Here is a 27,089-nt window from a genome sequence, read left to right as displayed (position 1 = left end):
TCAAATGATGGAGTTGGAATGATTTTAAACCGGCACAGATTCCACGGGTCCCTGGTACGTCAATGAAATCAGTTTTTCAGTACACATCTTTATAGTATATGCGGTGTTTAAAGTAACTTCACACCTTTCAAACAAGATTGGTCATTGTTTCCCAATTTCTGGCTGTGGAATTAAAAAATCCCTTTGGAATAGTTTGCGTGTGCAAAATTCAAAATGCGTGCCCTGACTGGGTCTAATGAAGTTCAGTTAGGGTTCGAACAGAATTTATGACTAATTGGTTTGCAGTAGACAAGTGGGGCTTTATGAGGCATTATTAAATAAAAAGGCAGCCTGCCAGTACGTGTTCTGAGTACTGTACTTTCTGTGTGCAGGTTTCAAAGGACGTGTCTGTAAGGCTTCACAATGAACTGGAAGCTATTGGGAAGAAAAGAATAAAGCTGGAAGTGGAAAATGAAGATCTTCAACAGAAACTAATTGAAATGGACATTTCCAAGCAGGTGTTGCAGAGTGAAATGGACAAAATGAAAGAGGTAATGTTACTCTTTGTTTACTCCTGCTATTTTAACTTGGTTATCACATAGGCTGAAGGGCAGGTTTTATTTCAGTCGCTGCAGATTGGCCTCTTACCCACTGGGAACATCTATTGAGAAGTCACAGGAGCATTCACCATGACCTTTACTCCAATATCTTCTATCCAGGGGGTGAACAAGCTGCTCGAAGAGCCTCATTTTGCATTGAAATGTAGTTGTCAGAATTAGATGCATGCAAATGTACATCAAATAAATATGAGATAGGAGCACAAAGTTATCCCTATAGTTGAGGATATGTGGAAAGAAGCTGGAGTAGAATGTACATACCAACAAGGACCATTTAGACCAAATCACTTGTTCCTATACCTGATGTAATCCTATGTCTTAAAAAGTACAAACTCATTGAGATACATCAAGGATAGACACAAAAAGATGGAATAACTCAGCAGGTCAGGCAGCATCTCTGGAGACGGGGAATAGGTGACGTTTCAGGTCGAGACCCTTCTTTCAACACAAAATGTCACCTGTTCCTTTTTTCCAGAGATGCTGCATGACCCGCTGAGTTACTCCAGCTTTTTGTGCCTTTCTTCAGTGTAAACCAGCATCTGTAGTTCCTTCTTGCATGAGATGCATCAAGGGTTGATGTTTCCCATTGTTGACTGAAGCTACTTTATAATCCAGCTATAAATAAAATACTAGCCACCCAGAGACAAGCATTATAGCAAGGGCTGCTGGGGCTCAAGAAAGCATAAGCTAATTGGACTAGTTAATGATATACATTCTTATTTATAATCCATTGGATTTAATTATACCCTTAACTTTCATTTGTGAAAATCTTATCATTCTCTAGCCCATCGACAAGATTAGATAAATGAGCAACTGTTTTTTTTATCATTTTTCAGCTCTTGAGTTGTAATGCTTAAAGGAAAAGGTGTTGCTTGATTTAGAATAATGTTTTATTTTGCAAAATGTTGTAAATTGAGATGACTGGATAAAATATTTTTTTCGGATATTTCAGGATAGCACACTTTTTATAAATCGAAGGCACTTATCCCAAAGATTCAGTGGCATTACAGTGACACTTCGTAAATATCGGGGGATATTCTGGATATGCTGGATTGATTTTCTTTGAATTGTTACGTGGGATGTGGTCTTAGCTGGCATTTATTACCCATCCGTAATTCCCTTGAACTAAGTGGCTAGTTCATCGATTTCTTAGGGTTCCTGTGGTGGATGATCAACTATGATTCTGAAGCCAGACAAGAAAGTGAGAGATTATCTTCCCCGAAGGTCATGAATGAATTGAATGTTTTTATGACAATCATATGCTTTATTTGTCACTATTACTCATAGCAGGGTTTTTGATTCCAGATACATTTAACGTTAATTCCTGTTGTGTGGTAGAATTGGAGCTGTGGCTAAATGCAATAATAGTCTGGCATTTTAACATGCCCCCAAAATGTGACAAAGGGGTAGTTTGACGAGCTGTTTATTCTTTGTATCTGTGAGTTCTTGATGAAACCCACTGAATAAAGACTTGTCAAGTAAACTTGCCAAGGCAACATTTCTCTCCTGATTTTCCCCACTCTGGCATGTGTAAGTCTAGGGTTTTCATTAGTGCAGGTCCACCACCGATTTTATGCCACCTCCTTTAATCCAGACAAAATTAAGAGAGCGTACTTAAAATCCCCTCCCGGAAGCCTCCCTGAAAATGTGATGCCTAGTCTGGGTGAGGCGGCAGAACCCCACCTTATCGATACTTCTGCGGCCAGACTTCCGATACGCAGTTTAAATTTTCAATAGCGGCCAGGGGCTCTGGTACTCCGTCCCCCGGGAACGTTGGCAGATCTCCACCCATAGCCGACATCCAAGGCCAACTTTACTGGCCAGTATCTTAGATTTCCCCACAGTGTAGACGGACCGTTCCGGTGCCGTCAGAGTCCTCTCGGAGGCCTGCGTCGGGGGAACTCATCCTATGCATTGGATTCCATCCACAACTTTATGCCTTAGTTTGATAAACAGCACATACATAATTGAGGATGGGTCTCAACCCGAAATGTCACCCATTCCTTCTCTCCGGAGTTACTGCCTGTCCCCCTGAGTTACTCCAGCTTTTTGTGTCTGTCTTCATACATAATTCTATATTACTCTGTGTAAACTATTTCAAGCAAATGTTGCAAATAGGCTTTTTTAAACCAACATTCCACATCAAAGATTTTGCTGTCCACTATTTTATTTCATTGGAGTTTTTGTACAGGATGTCACGTCTACTTTTTGAGTAAATTTCAGTGACCGAGTTACAGTGATAATCCACACAGTGCCCAGCTGTGTGCTGCAGAGCTATTTTTGGCATTGGTTACAGTCACATCATTCCTTCTCCTTATCCTTCATAGCTCCTCCAGCAGGAGTGACCTGAGCCCATTTACAAACCAGCCTGATTCCATTGTTTTTAAATCAAACGGAGTGGACCTTAAGCAGCGCAGTGCTGTGCCACACTGATGTTCCACAGAGTTACATTTTTTACTGACACCAAACAGGCTTGCAGAAATTGAAATTGTTTAATATGCCCCAGTCTGATATATTTAGCCTTTTTCAACTTCTGTCTTTGTGGCACTGGGCTCTGTCTGTCTACCAGTAAAAGCTACATACACTGAAGGATGTATAGGAAGGAACTGCAGATGCTGGTTTATACCGAAGATAAACACAAAATGCTGGAGTAACTCAGCAGGTCAGACAGCATCTCTGGAGAAAAGGAAGAGGTGATGTTTCAGGTCGGGACTCTTCTTCAGACTGAGAGTCAGGGGAAAGGGAAACGAGAGCTATAGACAATATAGAAAGATATAGAACAAATGAATGAAAGATATGCAAAAAAGTAAAGAGGAAACAGGCCATAGTTAACTGGGCTAGATGAAAAGGAGTTACAGATGATGAAACTCACAGGACAACAGTGAAACTAGTACAACAACTAGGGTGGGGGCGGATGCAGGAATTACTTAAAGTTAGAGAACTCGATATTCATACTGTTGGGTTGTAAGCTACCCATACACTGAAGGATTATTGTTCGAGATACCCATTGTATGTAAATGTTTCATGGCTTCCTGACATACTTCCATTCACCGTTATACGTACAAAGTGAATGCAGAAACAAGCATTGGAAGTGCAATCAGATTCTAATAAACTCTCAATTAGTTTGCAGCCTAGTTCTGTGCATCAACTAGGGTAAATATAGCCAATTACAAAGCCTTCTTTAAAATCCTTGTAATTAGGCATTCAGCAATTCAGTCTAGACAATAATGATCAGGTATTCATGGATGTCAAGTGCCAAGGTTTAAGAAATATGTCCTGTGCTTGGAGTTTGAATGTGAATATAATTGTAGTTATGCACAAGCTCTATGCTTAGTGTTTCAACAAAGCCATAAACATAAAATAAATTTGATGCCAAAAGTAGAAATTGAGTCTAAATACAGGAGGCAGTTGTAGAATATAAACTGTGAACGTCAAGCACTGCATATTGAGCATTGGTTAGACCAAATTTTACAATGTGCTGAGAGATTCGGTTTTATAAATCGAAGTAAAAATCTAAAAAAGACCGGCAGATACTGGAATTCCAGGGGAAAAATATGCTGGAAAAACTCAGCAAGTCAGACAGCATCTGTGGAAAGCGAAAGAAAGTTAATGTTTCAGATCGGAGACCGTCTGTCTGAACCCATTGTCCAGGCAAGCCGTGCCTTGCTCTTTCCACACATGCTGTCGGACTTGCTGAGTTTGTAGCAATGTTCTGTATGTATTAGCAAATCAAACTGCTTGAATCTGATTTAATTCTTCTTAAAAGTAAAATTCTCAAAATGCTCCTACTGTATTATGCCTCAGTTAAACAGATGAACCTCGCATGTAGTTTGTTTTCCAACACTTTGCCATTATCATTTTATATCATTTTTTCTACAATTGAATTATGCAGGAAATCTTGATTAATGCTTTAAATACGTTCCCAGAAAAGGGAGCAATAAATGACAGGGGTCATTAACCACGTTTGGTCATCTACCCAAATGCAAAGCATCCCTCCATCCCCCCCCTCCCCCCGGTCCCTGCCCCAACACCAGTATTGCCCTTCCATTGGCTTCCCGTTGTTTGCTGTTCTTATAGAAACAGGCTCGACAGATTGCCAAATCCCCACCCATCATCAATGTTACTTTTGGCTATTTAGCTGTAGATTCATGAATATGATCCAACACAACACTGCTATCTGCATTTTTTCCCCCACCCTTTCCCTTTTACAACAATGCATGATGCCTGTTCTGGAAGGCTTGTAAAAACACAGGCAACTTCGTGACTTTGGCAATTCAAGAGAGTGTGAGAAGTTTAGGAATGATTTAATGCTACATCATGTCACCTTGATGACAAACTTAAGTCTGTGAAATTCCAAGCTGTAGCACAAATGTAAGCAGTTCTTCACTAATTATTACCTATGGCTTTCTTTTTTCAATTCAATCGTGAGACAGGAAGCATTACTCTCAAACCAAACATCCTCTGTTTAATACTCTATACATGTTGGTACCTTTACAGACTGCTAATTGATATGTAGGAACAAGGAACTACAGATGCTGAAGAAGTGTCCCGTCCTGAAATATCACTGATCCATGTTCTCCAGAGATGCTGTCTGACCCGCTGAGTTACTCCAGCACTTTCTATCGTCTTCTGCCAATTGTTATGTTTCTTATGTTTTGGTTGATTGGCTTGTATTCAACTTCCCTCCAGCAAAACTTTTTTTTGAAACCTTTTGTAGTGTACAGCAAACCTAACATTGCACATTGCACCTTGCTGCTAGAGTCCGCTGTACAGCACTGAAAAAGGCCTTTAAGCTCGTCTTGTCCGCGCTGGTTAAGTTAGCATACTGGGCTAACTTAGCACATTTGTCCCATAGCTGTCTAAATCATTCCCATCCCTATATCTGTTCAAATTCATAACCAGGGTCCTTTATACTTTTTCTTATGTAAAAGTCAGACACTTTATATCGGCATGTTCCTATAATGCAGTGATAGGTGCTATGGCAAGAGGAAAATGTAAAATTGAATAAGGGACTGTTTTTCTAATTATATATTTTATGCTGATAATCTTTCCCCTATTAGTGGTCTCCAGTCATCCAATTCTAACAAAATGCAGACAGGTTTCATGCTAGTGTTTCTATTTTCATTGTTCTTGACTTAAAAAACCTCTCCCTGCCAATCTAATGATGTCTTTGTACTCACTTTCATTATGCTTCTCTGAACAGCTCCCTTCCATACGAAAAGGAAAGTTGTCACAATGCCTCATCAAATAGTATCATCAGAATACGTATGCAAAATATTCACCATATTGCTGTTTTGGGCAAAGATTTGAATTAACTTGTAGGATGATTTTCTCCACACAAGGTAGCAACTGAGAGATCATGGTTATTACTAATGTAGTAAATCAGAGTTTTCCACAAGAGGATGTTTATAATAGTCAAGAGCTTTAATGTCATATGAACAATTAAATTCTTACTTGCTGCAGCACAACAGAATATGTACACATAGTACACTGTAAACAATATGATAAACGACAGAGGAGAAAAAAAGTTTAGTGTGTATATATACATAGCCACAAGTATACACATTATATATATGATATATATATATCATATATATACATACACACACACACCGCACACACACACACACCCGCAAATATACTAAAAAAAAACAATAGTTGTGCAATAATAATAATAGTCTATTGTAGTTCAGAGCTTATTTGAAGTTGTAGTGTTTAATAGCCTGATGGCTGTAGTGAACCTCATTTTTTTTTAAAGTTATATAGTTGTCACCGGAGCAACAGTGTTTAAGTCACAGTGACACTTAGTGTTTTTTTAGGGGCAGGAAATTACCACTTCAGTTTAAGGAAACCTGCGTTTAATATGCAGGCTGCAAGTCAATGGAACTTCCTCCAACTTTCCAGCCCAATGCGCATTCTGGCTCGCTGCTCTACTTTAATAAAGCTTGCTTGTTTAACACCATTTCCTGGCTTAATTCGGGGCAATTTTGATGATTTAACCAAACTTTTTTAAGGAGATTTTCTAAAAGCTTTCACAAACTTTCTCATTTACATCTTCTTTAGACTTTTTTATGTTTAAGAGATTTATTTTCCTGCTTCACTGATGTAACCGAGGCTTGGCAAAGTCTTAACATTTGATCAATAGAAACATTGACCATGGTCTTTCGGAGGGACGTATCGTTAGATTATTAAATGAAAATTCTGCAACAGCTGACCAAGCGTAGGCTTGGTGATCGCTTCGCCCAACCCGAACCAACCCGATCTCCCGGTGGCTCAGCACTTCAATTCCCCCTCCCATTCCGAATCCAACCTTTCTGTCCTGGGCCTCCTCCATGGCCAGAGTGAGGCCCACCATAAATTGGAGGAGCAGCACCTCACATTTCACTTGGGTAGTTTACACCCCAGCGGTATGAACATTGATCTCCAATTTCAGGTAGTCCTTGCTTTCTCCTTCTTTCCCCTCCCCCTTCCCAGCTCTCCCACAGCCCACTGTCTCCGCCTATTCCTTTCTTCTTCCCGCGCCGCCCCCCCCCCCCCCACTCCCACATCTGTCTGAAGAAGGATCTCGACCCGAAACGTCGCCTATTTCCTTTGCTCCATGGATGCTGCCTCGCCCGCTGAGTTTCTCCAGCATTTTTGTCCACCTTCGATTTTCCAGCATCTGCAGTTCCTTCTTAAACATTCAGCAAAAGCCTGTGGCTTTTGCACAGAGAACAACATGTTTAAGAAGTGGATATCCTGACCTTCATTTTTTTAAATTTACATTCTTTAATTTTTTTTGCAATCTCCTATAAAGAAAATTATAAATACTGCTTGTTATATATTGTGTTTGTGCCAGAAATACAGGAGCATGCATTAATTGTAATAGATTTGCCAGAATAGATGTGTTTAATGGAATGGGCAAGGCCTCTCAGAGCTCAGCTTGTATTGAGTTATTGACCATAAGACCAGTTAAGTTTGCATTTCCTCAATGCACTCTGGATGCCATGGATGAACTGAGTGGCATGATGCGCTCCATCATATTTGATCTTGCAGTAGGAATGTCTATCACATCTATGAAAAGCACCCATTTTACTATTGCATACATCAAGCAAGCATGCTGCACATGAAACACAGGAACTGTTGTAGAAACAAGGAACTGCAGGTTCACAGAAAAGGACCCAAAGTGCTGGAGGAACTCAGCTGGTCAGCTGCATCTCTGGCGAACAAGAGTGAATAATTTGTAGCCCTTACCACAGATAGTCTCAAACGCTAAAGGAATAATATTTTCAGTTCACCAGGGAACTGACGATGTTTGATTCCATAGGTTGGAAACCAGATGTTGAACTGTTGAAGAAATGGTAGTAATGAGATTAATGAAGCACCCTAGTTTAGAGATGATCTGCCTAGATTCATTGTGTTTGTTGCTCCACGGTGGGCCATTCCAAAACTGCCATCACCGCTCCTTTGTTTGTGTATTTGACTGAACACAGATTAAGCTTTTCACTGTATCTTGGTGCATGTGATAATAATGAATTGAACTACTTAATGTTACATAAGTTGGTGTGACGCATTTATAACAATATTCCTAATGTTAAGACAATAGATTGGGGAGAAAATGAAGAATATTTGGTTGAACCCTAGGTTCCGCTGCTATTTTCAGGGTCTGAGTTTGAATTCTGATGAAAGTGGTAAAAGCTGATATTGTGTTTCTGAATTAGAGAACACAACACCATTAGTATTGGTATCTTTCGATAAAACCTCGTTAAGTACTAGTGATAGTTCGCTCATGTACAGTATCAAGAAAAAACAGATATATTTTACACCTTTTTTAAAAAACTAGAATTAGGGTGTGGATCGCTGGTCGGCACGGAGCCGGTGGGCCGAAGGGCCTGTTTCCGCACTGTATCTCTAAACTAAACTAAAAACAAATTGTCTGAGGAAGAATATTGCATATTGTGTCTATTCCTCTGAGAATCTCTGCTATGTCATGAAAAGATCCTGCCTTTGGCATACAATCCAACCACTTGACATTTAATTTAAGTACAGCATTCACTAACATTGGGCGAGAGGGCATGTGTGACATTCAAGGCATCCCTCATTGACTCCTATTAATTCCGTGCATGCACCAATGTGCAAGCTGTAGATTTAAATTGGCTGCAGTTCCCATAACATTTTCAAGATTGCAGCAGTGATTCATGTTCTTTTAAACAACCTGATCACAAGGGCACAATCCACTTCCAATCTCAGTGCTAGAGATCTCCTTAAGTGAACCAAAAATCTGGATTTCAAGGTGGTGATTTTTAAAAAACTTTAAGCTAAAACTTTGGAACACAGTGGTTTATTGTAAAAATATGAAAGGGAAAATTGACATCTCTAAAATAGCAAATCCTCACCTGTACATTCTAGAGCACAAAATATGAAGTAAATTGCTGTGTAGTAAAATACAGCAGAATATGTTAATGCATTATCCTTCTTAAATCATTTGCTTCATGTTCTGCTGTAATGCAGAGAGGAATGATGATATAACTCAGCTCATAAGCCTTGTTAAATTTTACAGCAAGATATACAAGACGGGGAAAGTGGAGTTGTACTCACTTTGAGACTCATTGTATGACTTTGTAAGGAATATTTCTAATCACAGCTCCAATTTTACTCGCCTCTTTCTGGTTACCCGCCACGCCGTTCCCAAGAATTGCCAGGACAACCACAAGCCCTGTGGCACCACCAGGCAGGCAAAGGGTTGGACTGCCGTTAGACTTTAGAGAATCAGCGTAGAAACAGTCCTTCAGCCCACTGAATCTACACAGAACAGTGATCATGCCGTACACTAACACTATCCTGCACACTAGGAACAATTTACAGAAGCCAATCTACAATCCTGTACATCTCTGGAGTGTTACTGGAGAAAACTGGAGCACCTGGAGTAAACCCATACGGTCACAGGGAGAACGTGCAAACTCCATACAGACAGCCCCCGTAGTCAGGATCAAACCCGAGTAGCGCTGTAAGGCAGCAACTCTACTGCTGTGTAACTTTGCCACGCTAAACTGAGGAGGTTGATTGGAGCTACCAGTACAGTAGGATTTCTCTCTTCAAACATGTTTAAAAATACCAGAACTATGTACAATTAAAGTATTTTGCTAATTTGTAGCTGTGGGAAGTAGCTTGGATTTTAAATCTGTCCTTCCACAGATGTTGCCCACCATCTTCGTAGAAAGGACCAAATATTTGAATTGTTACTTAATTATTGAAATAAGGATTATGTGCATTGTGGTCGAGATACTTGGCCATATTTAGAAAAAGTGGCACAAATAAGAAAGCAGTGGTTTATGGGTAACCAGTGATCAATAAGGTATCGTGTTATAAAGCCACTTTCCATGAGTCCGAATGTAAGAAGAAAAATTCAGCCTGAGGATCTCGATACCAAATATACATTGAATTTGCAAACTGAACTGCAAGCTATGAACTGTGAGCTAATATGTAAATAAAAGTAAACTTCAGCTATGCCTTGCAGCTACTGTATGACTTTATCCAATGCCATTTTGATGTTGAGACCTGTGGGTTATTGTGATACTATTGGGTATAAGTTACAGCAAGTAATTGCAATACGCAGATTACATGAACATTGTTATTGACTTCTGTGGAGAGAGCGTCCACAGCAGACTCTCTGGAGTCTGGTAATCTTTGTGGTGTTTTAACAAATGAAATTTGATTATATTCAAATGAAGTTGAATTGCCTGCTCTCCGAGATTGTTACTTCTCCAATAGACTTCTGTAAATGATGCATTTGTTTATTGCTGATCAATAGACCTGCTGTCAAATAACTGGATACAATTCTCTAACCTTGGTGTATCTTAAAATAAATGTAAAGTGTTAAAATGAGTGTATCTTTGAACAAGGAGCCAGTCATGACTATTTTTGAGAGTGTCTCGTGACAGTGCAGTCACTAATATTTTTTTAAACTGGATAACCCATTTAGTTGAGTTATATCTGATGCAACTCAAATAAATGCATTAAGACTTACACAGGATTTGGCGGTGGCTGATATTTTGAAAATAAGTCTGCATGAGTTCATTTGGAATTTCCCATCTTCAGGGCTACTTTCTAAATGAGTCTCCTAATGACCAAACAAGTAGGTTTCAGCTTTAACTTTAGGTCTGCATTATTCTAACATCATTGCATAAGAATGTGTGGAGAACATCAAGCAATGTTCTGGGATCTGAGCCAGGCTGACATCTCAAAAATATTACCATGTCACTAGGGAGATGAAAACCTCGTTTAACATATGGCAAGATGCACCAATGTTGTATATTACAGATTGTTCAAGATTTTCATCATGAATTTCTTAAACGTGCAGATTTTTATGGCTTTTAAGATCCTAAGTGTTTTGTTTAGTTTCATTTTGTTGCCATTAAAACTGTAAAATTATACCAGAAATCTGATAGCTTGGTTTGATTAGTTAATTGAAAGACTTAACCACTGAGTCTACGCTGACCATCGATCAGCAGTCAGACAAAAGATACAGAAGTTTGAAAGTGCACCACCAGGCTTAAGAACAGCTTCTTTCCCCCCTGTTATCGGGCTTCTGAATGGTTCTTCCATAAGCCAGGGTACTAATTCACCTCTACCCCATTGTGGACATTGGACTTGGTCTCTGGATGCGTTACAATGCTGAGGACTATATTCTGTATTCTGTAGCTTCCCCTTTGCTCCACCTATTGTACTCGAGTTTGACGATTGTTTTTAATGAATCCCTTTATTAGTCTAGAATTAAATGCATGAATAGATGTTGTCTACAACAGATTTGAAATAAATGGAAGGAGTATTTATGTAATGAAAATATTTCTTCCATTATAACTCAGTAAAATGTGAGTAGATAAAGGTAATAAACCATGAGGGGATGATTAGAAAGTGCTTTCAGAACTAAATACATTAAAACTCGGATAACATGTGAACGGGGGACTTTCCAGACTATTTGATGTTGCACCTATTAACACACCGACACACTTTTAATTTACTTTCTTTTTAGATGTACAATGGTATAGTTACATTTTCCAGTGAGTTTAAAGGGAAATAAAACCCTGTAAGATTAAAAGAGGCAGGTAATGGGAGTTTAAAGGAAACGGGAGAAACTAAACCAAATATCTAGCCATTGAGTTTCACAAAACAGGGCAACAGATTGCTGGAGTTTTACTGTACTGTTTTTTTTTACATAATCTCATTGTCTTACCTTTTTGGATATAAAGTCACCACCTTGTAAGATTCAAATTATGAAGATTAGTGGTTTAGTCCCTGTATTTCTACTGAAAAACTCGAGCAGCTGGTATTGCTCAACTTCACTGTGGATTTCAGTGAGAGATGACAATTCAGATCAATTTATGATCAAGATCAAAGATTGTGGTTCACCCAAAGTTAAGTGCTCATTGACTCAACTTCAATCGGGATTTTGTGCTCTCTGCATTCTCTCAGGCGCCCGTGGCCAGTCAGAAAGTTAAATAACCTTTAACCAGAGATGCATGCTGGAGATTCTCATTCTCTCCTTGAACCAGCTGAATTACTAGTTATCCGTTCAGTCTTTCTATGTCTACCATGTTCAGTCAGCATAAAGAATGTGGATGGTATCTGACTATCCCTAATCAAGTGATCTTGCCTGACTGTTGCAGTGTTGTAATAAAAATAGGGAACAGGATTTGTGGAGAGTGAGCAGTTACCCACTGGTTCAGTGCCTTTTGGGACAGATTATATACTGTGGAGTTGAACAGCTACAAATGTAATAAAACAATATGTTTATTTTCTTTCCAGAGTTCCCTGAAGAAGAGAAATAGTCGTGTCACCACAAAGCAAGAAAAGAAACCCTTGCCACAGGTATAGAATCCGTTCAGTTTCGGGGAGGGGAATGGCTTTTTGCACATTGTGCCTGATTGAATGGACTCGGTGTATGAACTTGGATTGTTTTCTCTGGAACATCGGAGGTTGAGGGGAGGCCTGAGAGAAGTATATAAAATGATGAAAGGCATAGATAAGGGTGGATAGTCAGAGTCTATTTCCCAGGATGGAAATGTCAAATACTAGAGGGCATAACTTTAAGGTGAGAAGGGCATAGTTTAAACGAGATGTGGGGGGAATTTTTTATTTTATTTTTACACAGAGGGTGGTGATTGCCTAGAACACACTGCCTGGGATGGTGGTGGAGGCAGATTCGATAGTGGCATTTAAGATGCTTGTGGATAGATGCACGGAAGTGCAGAGAAGGGAGAGATATGAATCATGTACAGGCAGATGAGATTAGTTTATCTTGGCATCGTGTTCAGCACAGACATTGCAGGCCGAAGGGCCTGTTCCTGTGCTGTACTGTTCTCTATTCTAACGTGAGAATCTTCACCCACTTAGTAGACCAGACAGCAACAATGACTGTATGTGTACAAGCTGGTTAGCATAGCTGTTGAATTTATTTGTTAATATATTATGTATTATACAAGTATATTAGCAGAGCAAACTAAGATAAAAATAACTTAACAGACGGAGAATTAGAAGGGTTAACCGAGGGATTGTCTTTAGCTACAGTGTAAGGTTTTGTGCAGATCTCTGCCACGTTAACCTAGCTGTTTGACTGTTTTCAAACTGAAATGGACAGATGTGATGAAGTGTGACACTCGTGTCCAGATATGGAAATATTCTTGCACATACCACATTACAAAGGTTTTCCCTGCCAGTTCTACAGCTGCTGCCTGAGTTCAGAATTGACGGTCGCTGGTCAGATGGCTCAGAGGATCTGAACAAGCTGCTTAAAATCTTCCTTAAAATACAACCGTGTGCCTTTAACAACAGTTCTGCTGTTTGATAAGATTCTCCAAAACAGGACAGCTTTGGTAGTTCCATGAGAATTCTATTCATCTGAACGATGAGAATTGATGGTTGGTGTTAGGAGCCCATACAATTCCTGGGAGCTTTCACTGAAAGGATCATGGCTTCCAATTTTCCAAAGGAGTCATTCCTCACATTAGAAATTAGTGTTATTGGAGATGGGCTGTCTGTCACTCACTAGCAGTACTTGTATCCTCCTTTGTTAGAGTTAGCGGGTTAAGACAATGGTCTGGGGTGGCACAGCGGTAGAGTGGCTGCCTTACAGCCCCAGAGATCTGGGTTTGATTATGACTATAGATGCTGTCTGTATGGAGTTTGTACGTTCTCCCCGTGACCTGCGTGGGTTTTCTCCGAGATCTTCGGTTTCCTCCCGCACTCCAAAGACGTACAAGTTGGTAGGTTAATTGGCTTGGTAAATGTAAAAATTGTCCTTAGTGGTTGTAGGGTGATGTTAATGTGTGGAGATCGCTGGTCAGTGCGGACCCGGTCAGCCAAAGGGCCTGTTTCTGTGCTGTATCTCTAAACTAAACCAAAACTAAACACTGTTTTCCTCTGACACTTCAAACACGTACAAGTTTGATGGGCAATTGGCTTTGGTAAGAATTGTAAATTGTCCCTAATGTGTAGGATAGTGCTAGTGTACGGGGATCGCTGGTGGGTCCGGCCTCAGTGAGCCAAAGGGCCTGTTTCTGCGCTGTATCTCTAAACTAAACTAAAACTCTTAGTCTTCTGTAGTTTGCATATAAAATGCTGATTTTGTATTTCAATTCTTGTCAACAATGCTACAGTTAAGGCTTTGCGTTACATGCCTTTCATGTTTTGGATCTGAGGATGACTGGGGATTGTCATGTTTTTTTCCCTGTTCCATTTCTTCGAGATATTTAACCAAAGTCAGTTTGAAGGCAGATGTGTAATGGTTTCTGAGGAATGATCCATTCTCTGAGTTATTCCCCTCTCGCCAGCTGTCAGTCAGAAAGTAGTTAGCCTGCATCTGTTTCTCCATGATAGCAAACTTAAAATGAGGCAGTGATACAAAGTTTGTGACATGTTCTTACCCTTATGTACCGTCAACTTAGAGATATACAGCACGGAAACAGTTCCTTCGGCCCAACTCCTCCATCATGCCCATCTAAGCTAGACCCATTTGCCCACATTTGCTCCATATCTGGGACGACAGATGGCACAATGGGCTAAGTGTTCGGCTGGCGACCGGAAGGTAGCCGGTTCGAATGCTTGGAGTGCATACTGTCGTTGTGTCCTTGGGGCAAGACACTTCACCCCTGTGTGTAATGTAATGTAATTATATGAAGCACTTTGGGGTATGCTACTGAAAATGTGCTATTAAATAAGATTATTATTACCTATCTTCCTAAAACCGTTTCATTACATGTACCTGTCCTTTTAAAATATTTTATTTTATCTCCCTCAAATGCTCCCTCTGGCAGCACGTCCCCCATAGCCACCACTATCTGCCCCTCAAGATTTCTAATAAATGTTTCCCCTCTCACCTTCGATCTATGCCCTCTAGTTCTTGACTCCCCTACCCTTTCGCCTTCGATCTGTGCCCTCTAGTTCTTGATTCCCCTACCCTGGGCAAGATTGTGTGCGTTCACCCTCTCTATTCCCCCATTATTTTATAAAGCTTTATATGGTCACTCTGCAGCCTACTACGCATCCAAGGAATAAGGTCCTAGTCTGTGCAACCTCTCTCTATAGTTCAGGCCCTCGACTCATAGCAGCATCCTCGTAAATCTTTCCTGCACCTTTTCCTGCTCAATGGCAGCTTTCATGTAGCAGGCTTGGCTGGGAGATTGCAACCTTCACGTGGTCCGCCCTGTTTCGATGAATGCAATCAACCCGGCGTGCACAATCAAATAAGATCAAATAGAACAAGTTGTCCTATAACTTTAGGCTGTGCACGCCATACGCAAGAAGAAGATGTAGCAGGCTAATGGTTTGATGGTTTAAAAGCTATCGGGAATGACAATATGTTCTGAACTACTAGGCATTACTTACTGGTCCTTGCGAATATATGCATTTACTCTTTATAATTTGAAATAGGAGGATAGCGCCGACCTGAAGTGCCAGCTCCATTTTGCGAAAGAGGAAGCGGCCGTGATGTGCAAAAAACTGACCAAGTTAGTGAAGGAGAATGAAAGCATGAAAGAGGATCTGGTGAAATACAGCTCTCTCTACGGTGACCTGGACAACGTCGTGTCTGTTGGGGCCTTTGGAGAGTCTCCTCACGTGAGAGAAGCAGAGCTGAAACTGCATCTAAAGTTGGTGGAGGAGGAAGCCAACATTTTGAGCCGAAGGACAGTCGAACTGGAGGTGGAAAACCGCGGTCTCAAAGCTGAAATGGACGAGCTGAAAGGTCACTGTGAGAAAGAGTCGTTGGGCCAGGATGTGAGACTGGGAATGACCAGCACAAGCTACAGCGAGTTTGGGGAGAATATTGGAGAGCTTAGGCGTCAGCTTCAGTTTGTGGAAGAGGAGGCCGAGCTCTTAAGGCGATCCTTGATTGAGTTGGAAGACCAAAATAAGCACCTGATGAATGAACTAAATCGATACAAGAGTGAGTGTAATCAGGAGTCAACGTGGTCGGATAGTTGTCCGTCGTTGAACGAGCCGTCGCAGGAAGAGCTCATGGCAGCAAGAATCCAAATCAGTGACCTCAACGGGAAAGTCAAGAAACTGGAATACGAGAACCGGGTGCTGGTTTCAAACCTTCAGCGCTACGACTTAGCATCCTACCAGTGCCAAAAGTGTTGCAAAGAGTTTGACACGGAGATTAGCGACTCTCTAGATCTCTCTTCATCCCAGCCGAGAAGAGAAGTACCAGTGGGAGGAGAAAATGACTTGAAGGAAACTCAGGAGAGAACATCTGGCAGTGGGAGCAGCAGGGTGACCGACCACGATGACTTCACTGGTCGCTTGTTGGGAACTAAAGACCTTGACATTTTGTTTGGTATTAAAGATCAAGCTGAACTTGTTAGCGAAGTCATTGATCTATTAATCTCAGACACAAGTGGCTTTGTTTCTGACGGCAAGGTTTGTTCATCCATTGATTTATCAACACAGTCATTCAGTGAAAGCAGTGAGGAAGCTGCAAACGTCAGTGACGCTAATTTAATGAGCAGCATTAACTCAAGGCTCCTTGGCTTAAAAAACGAATTGACATCAGTTACTGAGAAAATTGATCAGCTTAGTGAAAACATCAGAGATGAAAACTCCCCTTTACCCCATCTGACAGAATCAGCAAGTTTCCTATCCACTTTGACTTCAATGTCTCAAGACCTGCCCATGGACTCTGTAGGAAAAGAATACTCGACTGATTTAAAGGTAATGTTAAATTTCCTTTGCTCTTTACCCCTGTATCAGCATCCTGGTTTGTCATATTACATGCCGTAGTGAGCAAATAATAAAAGTTTTCTAACACTAGTTCTTACTTTCAATTTTGGTGACATTAACAGAAAAAGCTAACAACCCATTGCATGTAACAAACACCTTGTGTGAGCATAGAGCTTTGTACCAATGAGGTGTGCATGGTTCAAGAAGGTGATGAATGGTGAATATAGATATTTCCAGTGCCAGGAATTGTCAGTATGATCCATTTCAGTTTTAGTAACTATGAATGCAAAAATAATATTTGAGGTGCGTTGCTACTGTTGCAAAATTTAAGTATTCTTTGTGGATTCGAACTTTTGTTTTAGACAGTCATTTCTTCTAGTTACCAGCAGTTTGATTACAAATGGATTGATGTCAGTGCCCTGAAACCCGTGGCTGTAAACGTCAGTGTAAGTTTCTGGATTGTAGAAGGTGCTTGTGTCATTTTACAAATGTGTGCTCATGCTGGGGACTTCTGCAGGCTTGGCATTTGGGCACATTAGCCCCTGTGACCAAACTCCCAATCAATGCTCTCAGCAGGCAACGTGTTATGAGTAGACCTCAGAATTGCAAAATGACCCCCTGTTTGTACATCAGAGCATGACTTCCCTTGATGTGCACTCTGTTTGTTCCATGCCTATTGCATTCTGCATTGAAGTTTGTGCTTTTTAAAATAGGCCTCTGAAGCTTTTCCATCAGCCTAGAAAATAAGACTTTGAAAAGAGGCATTGCATGATGTGTGACATAGGATTAACATTAGTGTTTCAGATAGTGCATGATTAAAGCACAAACATTCAAATTCAACTATTTGTATTTCTCAAAACCTATTGGCTAGACCTATTGGTTCAAGATTGGCTTCCAACATTAACCGTTTTGTTTTTTTAAAGTATCTTTGTTCAATGAATCAACATTTTTATGATTATTGAAAACAAATGTAGTTTTTTTGTCTTTCTTCAGGTTATTGTGGTTCAGCCACTATTACATTATAGTTACAATTAATATAATATAAACTGCTTCTGTTGAAGCAAAGATTTAATACATAGCGGAATGGAAAGTTTTTCATAATTAACCAACTAGAACATCAAGGGAAACTGAGCATTTTTTAAGTTGTAATCCATGGATATGAAATGATTTGTGAACAAAAGCTAGTTAGGATGGACTTCTGCCACGACACTCAAAGGGCAATGTCCAGCTTCAGTGACGTATGATGTCTCCATGATTGAGATGCACAGACCAGGGACCTTCCTCGTTGTGAAGACCCATGGTACTGGACCTTAACTGCATGTTAACGGCATGACAAATATTGCCCATGCACGTGTTGAACATTTGATATCCACTTTTTGTTCAGTAAAATATCTCATTTCCCTTTAGTAAAACTTAGCGTTTCTGCTTCATCTCCCGATTGAGAGTACAATAAATAGTTCCGCTTTTAGTCCCTGGTCTGCATGGGCTAACCAAATTTTTCAGGAATTACATTTGATCAATGATCAATCCAATTCATGCCTTTGATCACAATCAGATGGTCTGCGTCAATAGTGTGCTCATGGCTACTGGATGATGAGGGACTTGGCCTCGTCTATAGTCGTCTCTTTGTTCATGTAATCCAAACATTGTCAAGAACTGTGTTTGAATGTCAGACACGTGGAGAAGGTAGTTCAGTATAAACATCACTATTGGAGTTGTTTCAAGTCGACACTTTCAGGTGAGCAGTGAGGAAAATTGGTAGAGATAAAAAGCATTTTAAATAATATTTTTGTTTTTACTGAAACAACCTTGGAAAGAAATGAGTGGAACTGGTCACTGCCTGCATTCACTGGGTGATTCTGGCATCCAAAACATTCCCAAGGACAAAGCTGTCTTTATCGTTACATTTCCTTCATGGCTATTTTAGATTTTGGGTGAAAATACTGACATTCCTTTTAATGCTCATGGGGGGAAAAAAGATTTGTAGTTTACCTTCTCAAGTAATGATTCAAATCTGATTTAAAAAAATTCCTAGTATTAATTTTAATACCATCATGTTATTTTTGTCATTGAATTCAAATTTTTGAATGGTTGACATATTTATACAATCTATTTCATTGGAGCTTTAAACACATATGAGCTGCTGGAGTGGGTCATTCAGTGCCTGCGGAAGCGAGCAATAATGCTAACCTCTGAGTGACTTTCCAGAGCTGACTTGGTTTCCCTTAATTCCCTCCATATGCCAAAGAATGTCTTCCAATCTCTGCCTGAATATACTCAGCAAGTGAACAGGTGCTGCCCTCTTGGCTAGAGCATTCCAAAAAACCATTAGCTTGTTAAAGACATAAAGATTACAACTGTGACCTAAATGGCCAATCCTTTTTTTAGTTTTGAGACTGATCCCTGATTCAAGGAACCCGAGCCAGGGAAAACAGCATTTACCCTGTCAAATATCCTTCTCCAAGATTGTAGAGCTTCAGCCCAATCTACCTAATTTCTCCTCCTACACCGAACTCCGCTGCAGCTGACTCTTGAACGGACCTCTTATAAGCTAAGGATGTAGCTTAGTTGCCCACTGTATCTCGGTACACTTGACAACACTAATACCAAACACGCCATCCCAGGAACCGATCTGGTGAACGTACGTATGCTGCACCCCCTCCCATGCAAATATATCTTCCCTCGGGGATACCAGACCTGTACACAATGTTCCAAATGCGGTCTTATCAGGGTTATTCTTCATGACACTAATCAAATTATCTTGCAATAAAAACCAATGTACTGTTTCCTTTCTTCACCACTTGCTGATACATGCTCACTGCAACGATTTGTGTAAAAGAACACCCAAACCTCTCTAACCACCAATGCATTTCCACCTTTCTTGACTTAAAAAAGTTATCCCATTTTCGTTTGCCGAGTGGATAATTTCCCATTTTCCTACATTCTACCTCATTTACCCAATCTTTGCCCGTTCATTTAGCCTGAACATACATCATCCCTTGAATTATCTCTGTACTCACCTCACTTTCTCAGTATTATTAACGTACTACTTTGAAGGGCATCATCCAGATCATTGATATAGATTATAAACAATAAGGTCCCCAGCACTGATCCATATTACATCCCATTGGCCAACTGAAATTTAAAAATTACCCATTTATTCCCGCTCATCAGGATATTTTCTCAACACTGTGCTCTTAATGTGTTTAATAATCTCTTGTACAGACCTTTTTGAGGGTCTTCTGTAAGTCCAAATATAGCACGTAATAAATAGGCTGACCCAGACCTGCCCTCTAGCTACAAGCCCAAGAAATTCCAGGCACCTCTGACACCTCTCTTCCCTTTCTCAATCTCCCTGTCTCTGTCATGGGGGCGGACTTATCAACTGCCGTCTATTACAAACTTAGCGACTCCCAGTTATTGGAACTACACCTCTTCTCACCCTGCCTCTTGCAAAGACGCTACCCCTTACTCCAATTTACCTGTCTCCACCACATCTCCTCCAACAATTAGGCTTTTCATACTAGGATATCCGAGATGTCCCCTTTCTTTAGTACACAAGGTTTTCCCTGCTGCCATAGATGGGTCCCTCACCCTCATATTGCACATGTGTAGATTACAACCTAACGGTAAGAACACCGAATTCTCCAATTATAGGTGACTACCTACATATAACCCTTCCTCCCTTCCTTCCTTCCTCCCCCCCCTCTCCATCTTCCCTGTGACTGACCCGCTGTTACTCCAGCACTTTGTCTTTTTTCCACAAGAAATTTCAAACTGATTTGTTAAATTAATAAATTTGTTTATAAATCCAAATTAACTTTGCTCAATCTTGTTATTTTCCATGTGTCCTTTAATATTTCCTTAATATATTCCAGTATTTTCCTTACTATTTAGATAGGAGCAAAATATGGTTACAGGGGAAAGCACTAGTAACTAGATTTATTCTCTTATAATCTGACAAGTAGCGTGAAGGTAAACGGGATTGTGGCCTTCCTTGCTAATCAATCAGCTGCTTTTGTAGGTTACTCCTGACTTGGGTTTGCAGTATTTTATTGATTGGGAGAATGTTGCTTAGAAGTGCATGCACACTCCTGATTTGAATCAGAGCTCTATTGCTTGCATGTTGCTGGTTTAATCCCTGCATCACTCACTGCATGAGCACCATAACCGGTGTTTGCACACTTTTTCTTCTCTTTTCTCTGTTTTCTCAAACAAATCAGACCATAATTTTACTCAGTGTCTTTTTGATTTTGTTTAAAACACTCTCATATGCCACTGTAATAAAGATGTTTTTCCTTTTCATACTTTTCTTTGTCTTGTAGTTTTTTCAATGTTTACTATACCCAGTTTTTGTTTCTTTGTTCCCTCCCTATCCTTTGTTTTGTTTTCATTAACTTGCCCATGCATGCAGCAACCTGAATTTAGGAATCAAGGGGACTGGCAACAAGATGGGAGTCAGAGCCCTGACATCTGTGGTACCAACGCCAAGGAATACCGGGAGAGCGCCAAGGATTACAGCATCTACAGCCGTGAAGAAAGTGACTGCTATGCTACAGAGGTAAACTTACAGCATTGTGTATGAGTGTAATAAAAGGTACTGGTTAATAATGCAAAGCATGGGACAATAAGTATCTACTATCCTTATTGCAAACATAAAAATGCTCATATCCCCAGGTGAGAAGATTAAATATTCATATAAGGAATATTATTGCATATTGCACGATGTTCTCCTCAAAATCCATGTATGTATATGTGCTTTGAGGTTTAAAAGATCTAATTCGCTAGGTCCACGTTGACTAACAATCACTCTTCCACTAGTGCTGTCCTACACATAGAGACAATTTACAGGCCAATTAACCTACACTGCCCAAAAACCTCATTTTTACCCCAAATTCTTAAAAATCTTCAGGTGTTCACTTTCCAGTATTGTTTAGTTCAATGGACAATAATTCCTGGTGTACTTTGTGAAAACAGAATGCGAATAACTAATTTATGATTTTAATTTATTCTAATCTGGTTCCTCCCAGGTTAAATGTTGCTCATGAACCTCAGTGAGGACAGGTGGCGGAGGTTGGAGGGTGAAAGGTTCAGAAGTGACTCCAAACAGTACTGCAGTAAATTTGAGCAAAAAACAAAGTGCTGGAGAATCTCAGTAGGTCAGCCAGCATCTGTGGAGGGAACAGACAGACAACGTTTTGGTTCCGACCAGAAACACCGTCTGTCTGTTCCCTCCACAGATGCTGCCTGACCCGCTGAGTTCTTCCAGCAAATTGTTTTGTTTTTTCTTGCTCAAGATATCAGCATCTGCAATTCCTCGTGTCTCGGTTTTACTACAATAAATTTACCCACGTTAGACTGTATTTTCCTGTGTATAGTGTTTCATAAGGTGTGAGCGGTGAAGATGTCATGGATAAATGCACACAGACAAGCCGGGGTAGGAAAAGTCCTTACTTCATGGCTTATACCTCTACATCCATAAAAGCATTCCGGCTCGTAAAACAGCAATGTAGTCCATCGTCTGATGGATATTAGTTAAGCAAATGACTCCAGGGGGGGGGGGGGGGGGGGGGGGGGGGGGGGGGGGGGGGGGAGTAACAATTGCACGATTTTGAATCACTCGTAAATACTGTAGCATCAACGTTCTTCCTCCTATATTAGGCGATTATACTTTGGTTATAATGAGAATGTACGGAATGCTCTTCAGCTCTTGGGATTGTTAGTGTCTGTGCTGTTCAGACTTGTATCTTGTTGCATCTACTGTCCAAGGAAGTTTATGACTAGCCAACTGCCCCAGGAGAAACATATAAAGCTCTCACTTGCTTATTAACATGCAGTCTCTCCCAGCGGGGCTCTACTCATTGTTGAATGAAGGTCAGTGACCATTGAACACTCCCCATCTACCTTTAAGAAGCTGTGACACATGATGGTTGCACACGCTATCTATGAGGACAGATTTTTAATTCTGTGCCTTTGGCCTGTTGGAACCCGCTTTATGTTTGAGCTTGCCTGCTGGTAAAAACAGCTGATTTTACACCTTGCAGAGGCTTTTTAAAATTAAGCACACATAGTTCCCACTAGATATAAGCCTGGACTTGGCAGGTCTTCCTGCCTGCCAGGTGTTTTTAAAGGTTGTTGTTGCCATTTAAAGGGTATATTATTTTAATCTTGGCAGCTACAAAGTCAGTTACAGCAAATCTTGGCATTTTGTGCAATTTCACTGTGAAAAAGAGAGAGAAGCACTGGATCATTTTTTTGGATATTTTTTTGCAAAGAGAGGAGAATATGTCTAAACATCCACATAAACGGAGCAAGTGAGATTGATGTTGGACAGCATTAGGGAGAAGTGTGGATGCCACATGAGCATTGTGCATGAAACAACGAACTTGTCGGCATGTCACTGTTTGACCAAGGCTGCATGCAAAACATTGCAATAATCCCAGTTATTTCTTGTATGCACAGGAGGCAAATTTTGCAAATGCCATTGTGAAAACTGGAGCATAATTAATCTTGTATTTATAGAACGCTGGTCCTGAAGCAAGCTTCCGGCAAGTGGTAGCCATACCATGCATATTAGTTGTTTGCTGTAGAGATGTACAGCACGGAAACAAGCCCTTAGCTCACCAAGACCCTGACACACCCAGTTACACCAATGCCACTTTTTATTCTCATCAACTCTGCCAGATTTTACCCCACATCTACACACTAGGGGCAATTTACAATGCACCTTTGGGAAATACCCACTGCCACAGAGAATATGCAACCTCCACACCACACAGCTGTGCCTTGGTGCTGCTCTCCTGTGAATGGGGAAAAGCCATGAACGGGATGCTTGGCATTGCAGATAGCATCAGTACTCAGCACTCACGATTAGTCATGTTAAACCTCTGTATCTGAACAGCATTATCTGCCTGCAGGCTAAGGCTGTGGAACCAATTTTCTACAGGAGGCAAGGGTCACCATTTCAGATCCTGTCGAGCTTCTATCTGCGTAAGAAGGAACTGCAGATGCTGGTTTCAGCCGAAGATAGACACAAAAAGCAGGAGTAACTCAGTGGACAGGCAGCATCTCTGGAGAGAAGGAATGGGTGATATTTCGGATCGAGACCGTTCTTGTCCAGAGATGCTGCCTGCCCGCTGAGGTACTCCATCTTTTTGTGAGCTTCTAGCTGTGTTACACTGGACTCCAGGAAGGTGGGCAGTATTGTATTCACCTGCCCTGGTCTGTCCATAAATCCTCAGCTCACTCCACTAACAGATACTGTCAGGAAGGAAACCGAGAGATATGAATTATGATCTCAGGACTGGACCTCAAAGAAATGGGTCAAAGTAAAAGAGTAGCTCCTTTTGTATTCTTTCCTAGAGCAGAATGAAAATAGGTTTTCATGTCAAGAAAATATTACAGTGACTTGCAGCACGAGATACACGAACGTTTCTTAAGAAGTAAGATGTTTAATCCAAAGCACGTGTCGCATTACACACTGACTTTTACAAACATTACACCTTAAAGCAGTTTGTATACATTGTAATAATTTAAGAGAATTATAAATTCCTATCTTATTTACTTTGTACCAGGGCATTGTTGCACTGTCATGTGAATCAATCAGTATGGAGTACGTGCCACAATATGAACCACTTTGCAGCCTCCACTCGTGTGTTCCAAACGGGTATCAACAATGATGCTGACCTGGAAATCACCACGTTTTTGATCTATAGTTCCATTTTCATTTTTCTACTTGCATGTTGATGCATATTCTCATTATTTTGAATTTTAGTGAGAATACCAGAAGATTGACTTTGGTAAATGGCATAATATCTGGTGGTGTTCCATAATTTGTACATTCATTTAAAGCACTTCCAATGACTGCTCTCTGTTTCAATAGAATTGCTGATTTTAATGGTCAGTTTTGCCCACTACGGCAAACGAGAAAAGAATGCTCGACCCAAAACTTCACATATTCCTTCGCTCCATAGATGCTACCTCACCCGCTGAGTTTCTCCAGCATTTTTGTCTACCTGAGAAAAGAATGAAGAGGTTTTTTTCAATAACATCCAGCAGTTTATAAAAAAGCACTGCTTATTGAATTCTCATCTATTGTCGCCTTGGTGACACAGCTGGTTTCAGTCTCTGAGCATGCTGTTCACCCTTGTGTCAATCAAAATAACCCAAGTGTGATTTCTATGATCTCTCACATGGAATTGTTCAGATATAATTATTCTCCATTGGTAAAATTAAGCCATTTGGCTCATCAAGTATACTCAGCCATTCAATCATGACTGATCTGCCTCTCCCTCCTAACCCCATTGTCCTGCCTTCTCCCATAACCTGACACCCATACTAATCAAGAATCTTTCTATCTCTGCCTTAAATATATCCACTGACTTTGCCTCCACAGCCATCTGTGGCAAAGAATTCCACAGATTCACCACCCTCTGACTAAGGAAATTCCTCCTCATCTCCTTCCTAAAAGAATGTCCTCTAATAATCTCTAAGAACCCCAAAGCAGTGACAGCTGCAATTATTGCAGCGAACATTAGCCAGTCTACTCTGCTAAGAGTGGTAAAGTGTGAGAAAATTTGCAGAGATGAAGGAGGACTATTCTAAAATAATTTCCTCACAGCTTCACACTCGCTCACAATCCTTGCTTTCATCCTTAACTAGGTCAAGGAACTGCAACTTGATTTATCTGAAGCAAAGGAAACAATTCGAGGACTTCAGGAGCAGCTTGCTCAGGAAAGGGAGCTGCGGAGTGAGGACTCAGAGAGATTCCAGCAGAAAATGTCACAGGTTGGTTTAAGAAGCACTCTCAATTGCTCAATGTAAGGAGGTGCAATGCATAAAAGATTGAAGATCTTGTTGCCATTTATTACAGCATTTTAAGTTCTAGAAGTCTTTAGTAATTCATTTTAACAAATTACCTTTCATGGAAACAAACTGGTATCACAACTTGTTCAAGGAAATTGTCATAATAGTTGAAAATTATTGAAACTTCTCAATGCAATGCCGATCTCACAAGAAGTCACGAGAGGAAATAATGGAATCATTTCCTGTTTTTGTTTTCATTCCCTATTCCAAACACATTTAGTCGGGAGTCTAGCTGTATAATTCAAGGTGAAAAAAAAATTATGGCGACCACTTTACCCAAAATGTCGACCAGTCAGCCAGCTCTGTGCAAAATCCATGCATGATGTGTCCTACATCTGAATGCAGATAATGTCCTATTGTCTCCCATTTTCTATTTGGGACCGAACTCATGGACCTTCCTACTCTTTGTCACTGTACTCTCTCTCTGCCTGTTTCATTCTTTCTACCTCCTGATGGTTGGTAGAAATACGGCTGTGTTCACCAGAAATGGTTTCATTTATGATACACACCGTGGTGCTGCTCGAACCTTGTGGCTTTAAAAGCAGTGCTTAAAGTTTGATTAAGACAAAGTCACAGTTTCAAGTTTTGGTTTCTTGTGATATGTGGTGAGGTAAGGACTGTTACAGAGCCTTGATGTCAGTAATACTTTCCACCAAATGGAGCCTGAGGCACAGATGGCCAGTGAGGTAATGTGGAGTAACCTTGAGCATTGAGCAGTCAGGAGATCTCTGCGTCAAATCAGATCTGTTTATATTCAGCATTTTGTCTAGAAAGCATAGGAAAACTCTACCTTTATTCTGCTTGTGGTCTGGAAAAGAGTTAATATGTGATGTTCAATGCTACAGTAATGTAAAACTCATAAATCTGGCTTGCATTACTTAAAAATATTTCTGACCATCATTTCCAGTTGCACATGTATATGTTGACTTGTTTCCTTTGACATGGCCCTGTGTCTGTTCCAAATATAAGGTGGTTTTGTATAATCAAATGCTTCCAATGCAGTTTAGTTGTCTATCAGTTTGTATCTATATTCTTTTGCCCTGTTGTCATGTCTTAATACCTCATTTAGCTTTAGTTCCACTCAGTATCCAACCCGAAACGTTGCCTATTTCCTTCGCTCCATAGATGCTGCTGCACCCGCTGAGTTTCTCCAGCATTTTTGCCTAGAACCATTCAGTCCATGTTCATTCTGTCCATGAAAGAGGTTTGGACTGATTGCTGTCATATAGAGATCCAAAATGTGGGGCAGGAAAGACATATTTATAATTTTGTTTTATTTTTGAACTTAATTTAGGAATGACTAATGGAGCATGTCAGCATTTAAAGCTCTGGAGGGAATGGCCAGACGACATTTTGAGTCGGGGCATTTCTTCAGGCTGATGGAACGGGGGGCATAAAGCTGGAAAAGAGAGGTGCAGTGGGCCAAAGCCT

At 40.5% G+C, this 27,089-nt stretch overlaps 1 protein-coding gene across 1 annotated transcript in view; it reads left to right on the top strand.

The window, feature by feature from the left end:
- Nucleotides 1-27,089, top strand: part of LOC129707548 (protein SOGA1-like) — a 68,485-nt gene that overhangs the window by 20,118 nt on the left and 21,278 nt on the right. Inside the window, 5 exon segments of the mRNA XM_055652680.1 lie at nt 372-530; nt 12,381-12,443; nt 15,504-16,784; nt 21,208-21,354; nt 25,455-25,580. Coding sequence (XP_055508655.1) covers nt 372-530; nt 12,381-12,443; nt 15,504-16,784; nt 21,208-21,354; nt 25,455-25,580 — 1,776 coding nt within the window.

The sequence above is a fragment of the Leucoraja erinacea genome, chromosome 21, assembly GCF_028641065.1.
Source record: "Leucoraja erinacea ecotype New England chromosome 21, Leri_hhj_1, whole genome shotgun sequence".
Classification (NCBI taxonomy): Eukaryota; Metazoa; Chordata; class Chondrichthyes; order Rajiformes; family Rajidae; genus Leucoraja; species Leucoraja erinaceus.
This window is presented reverse-complemented; position numbering and strand designations above follow the sequence as displayed.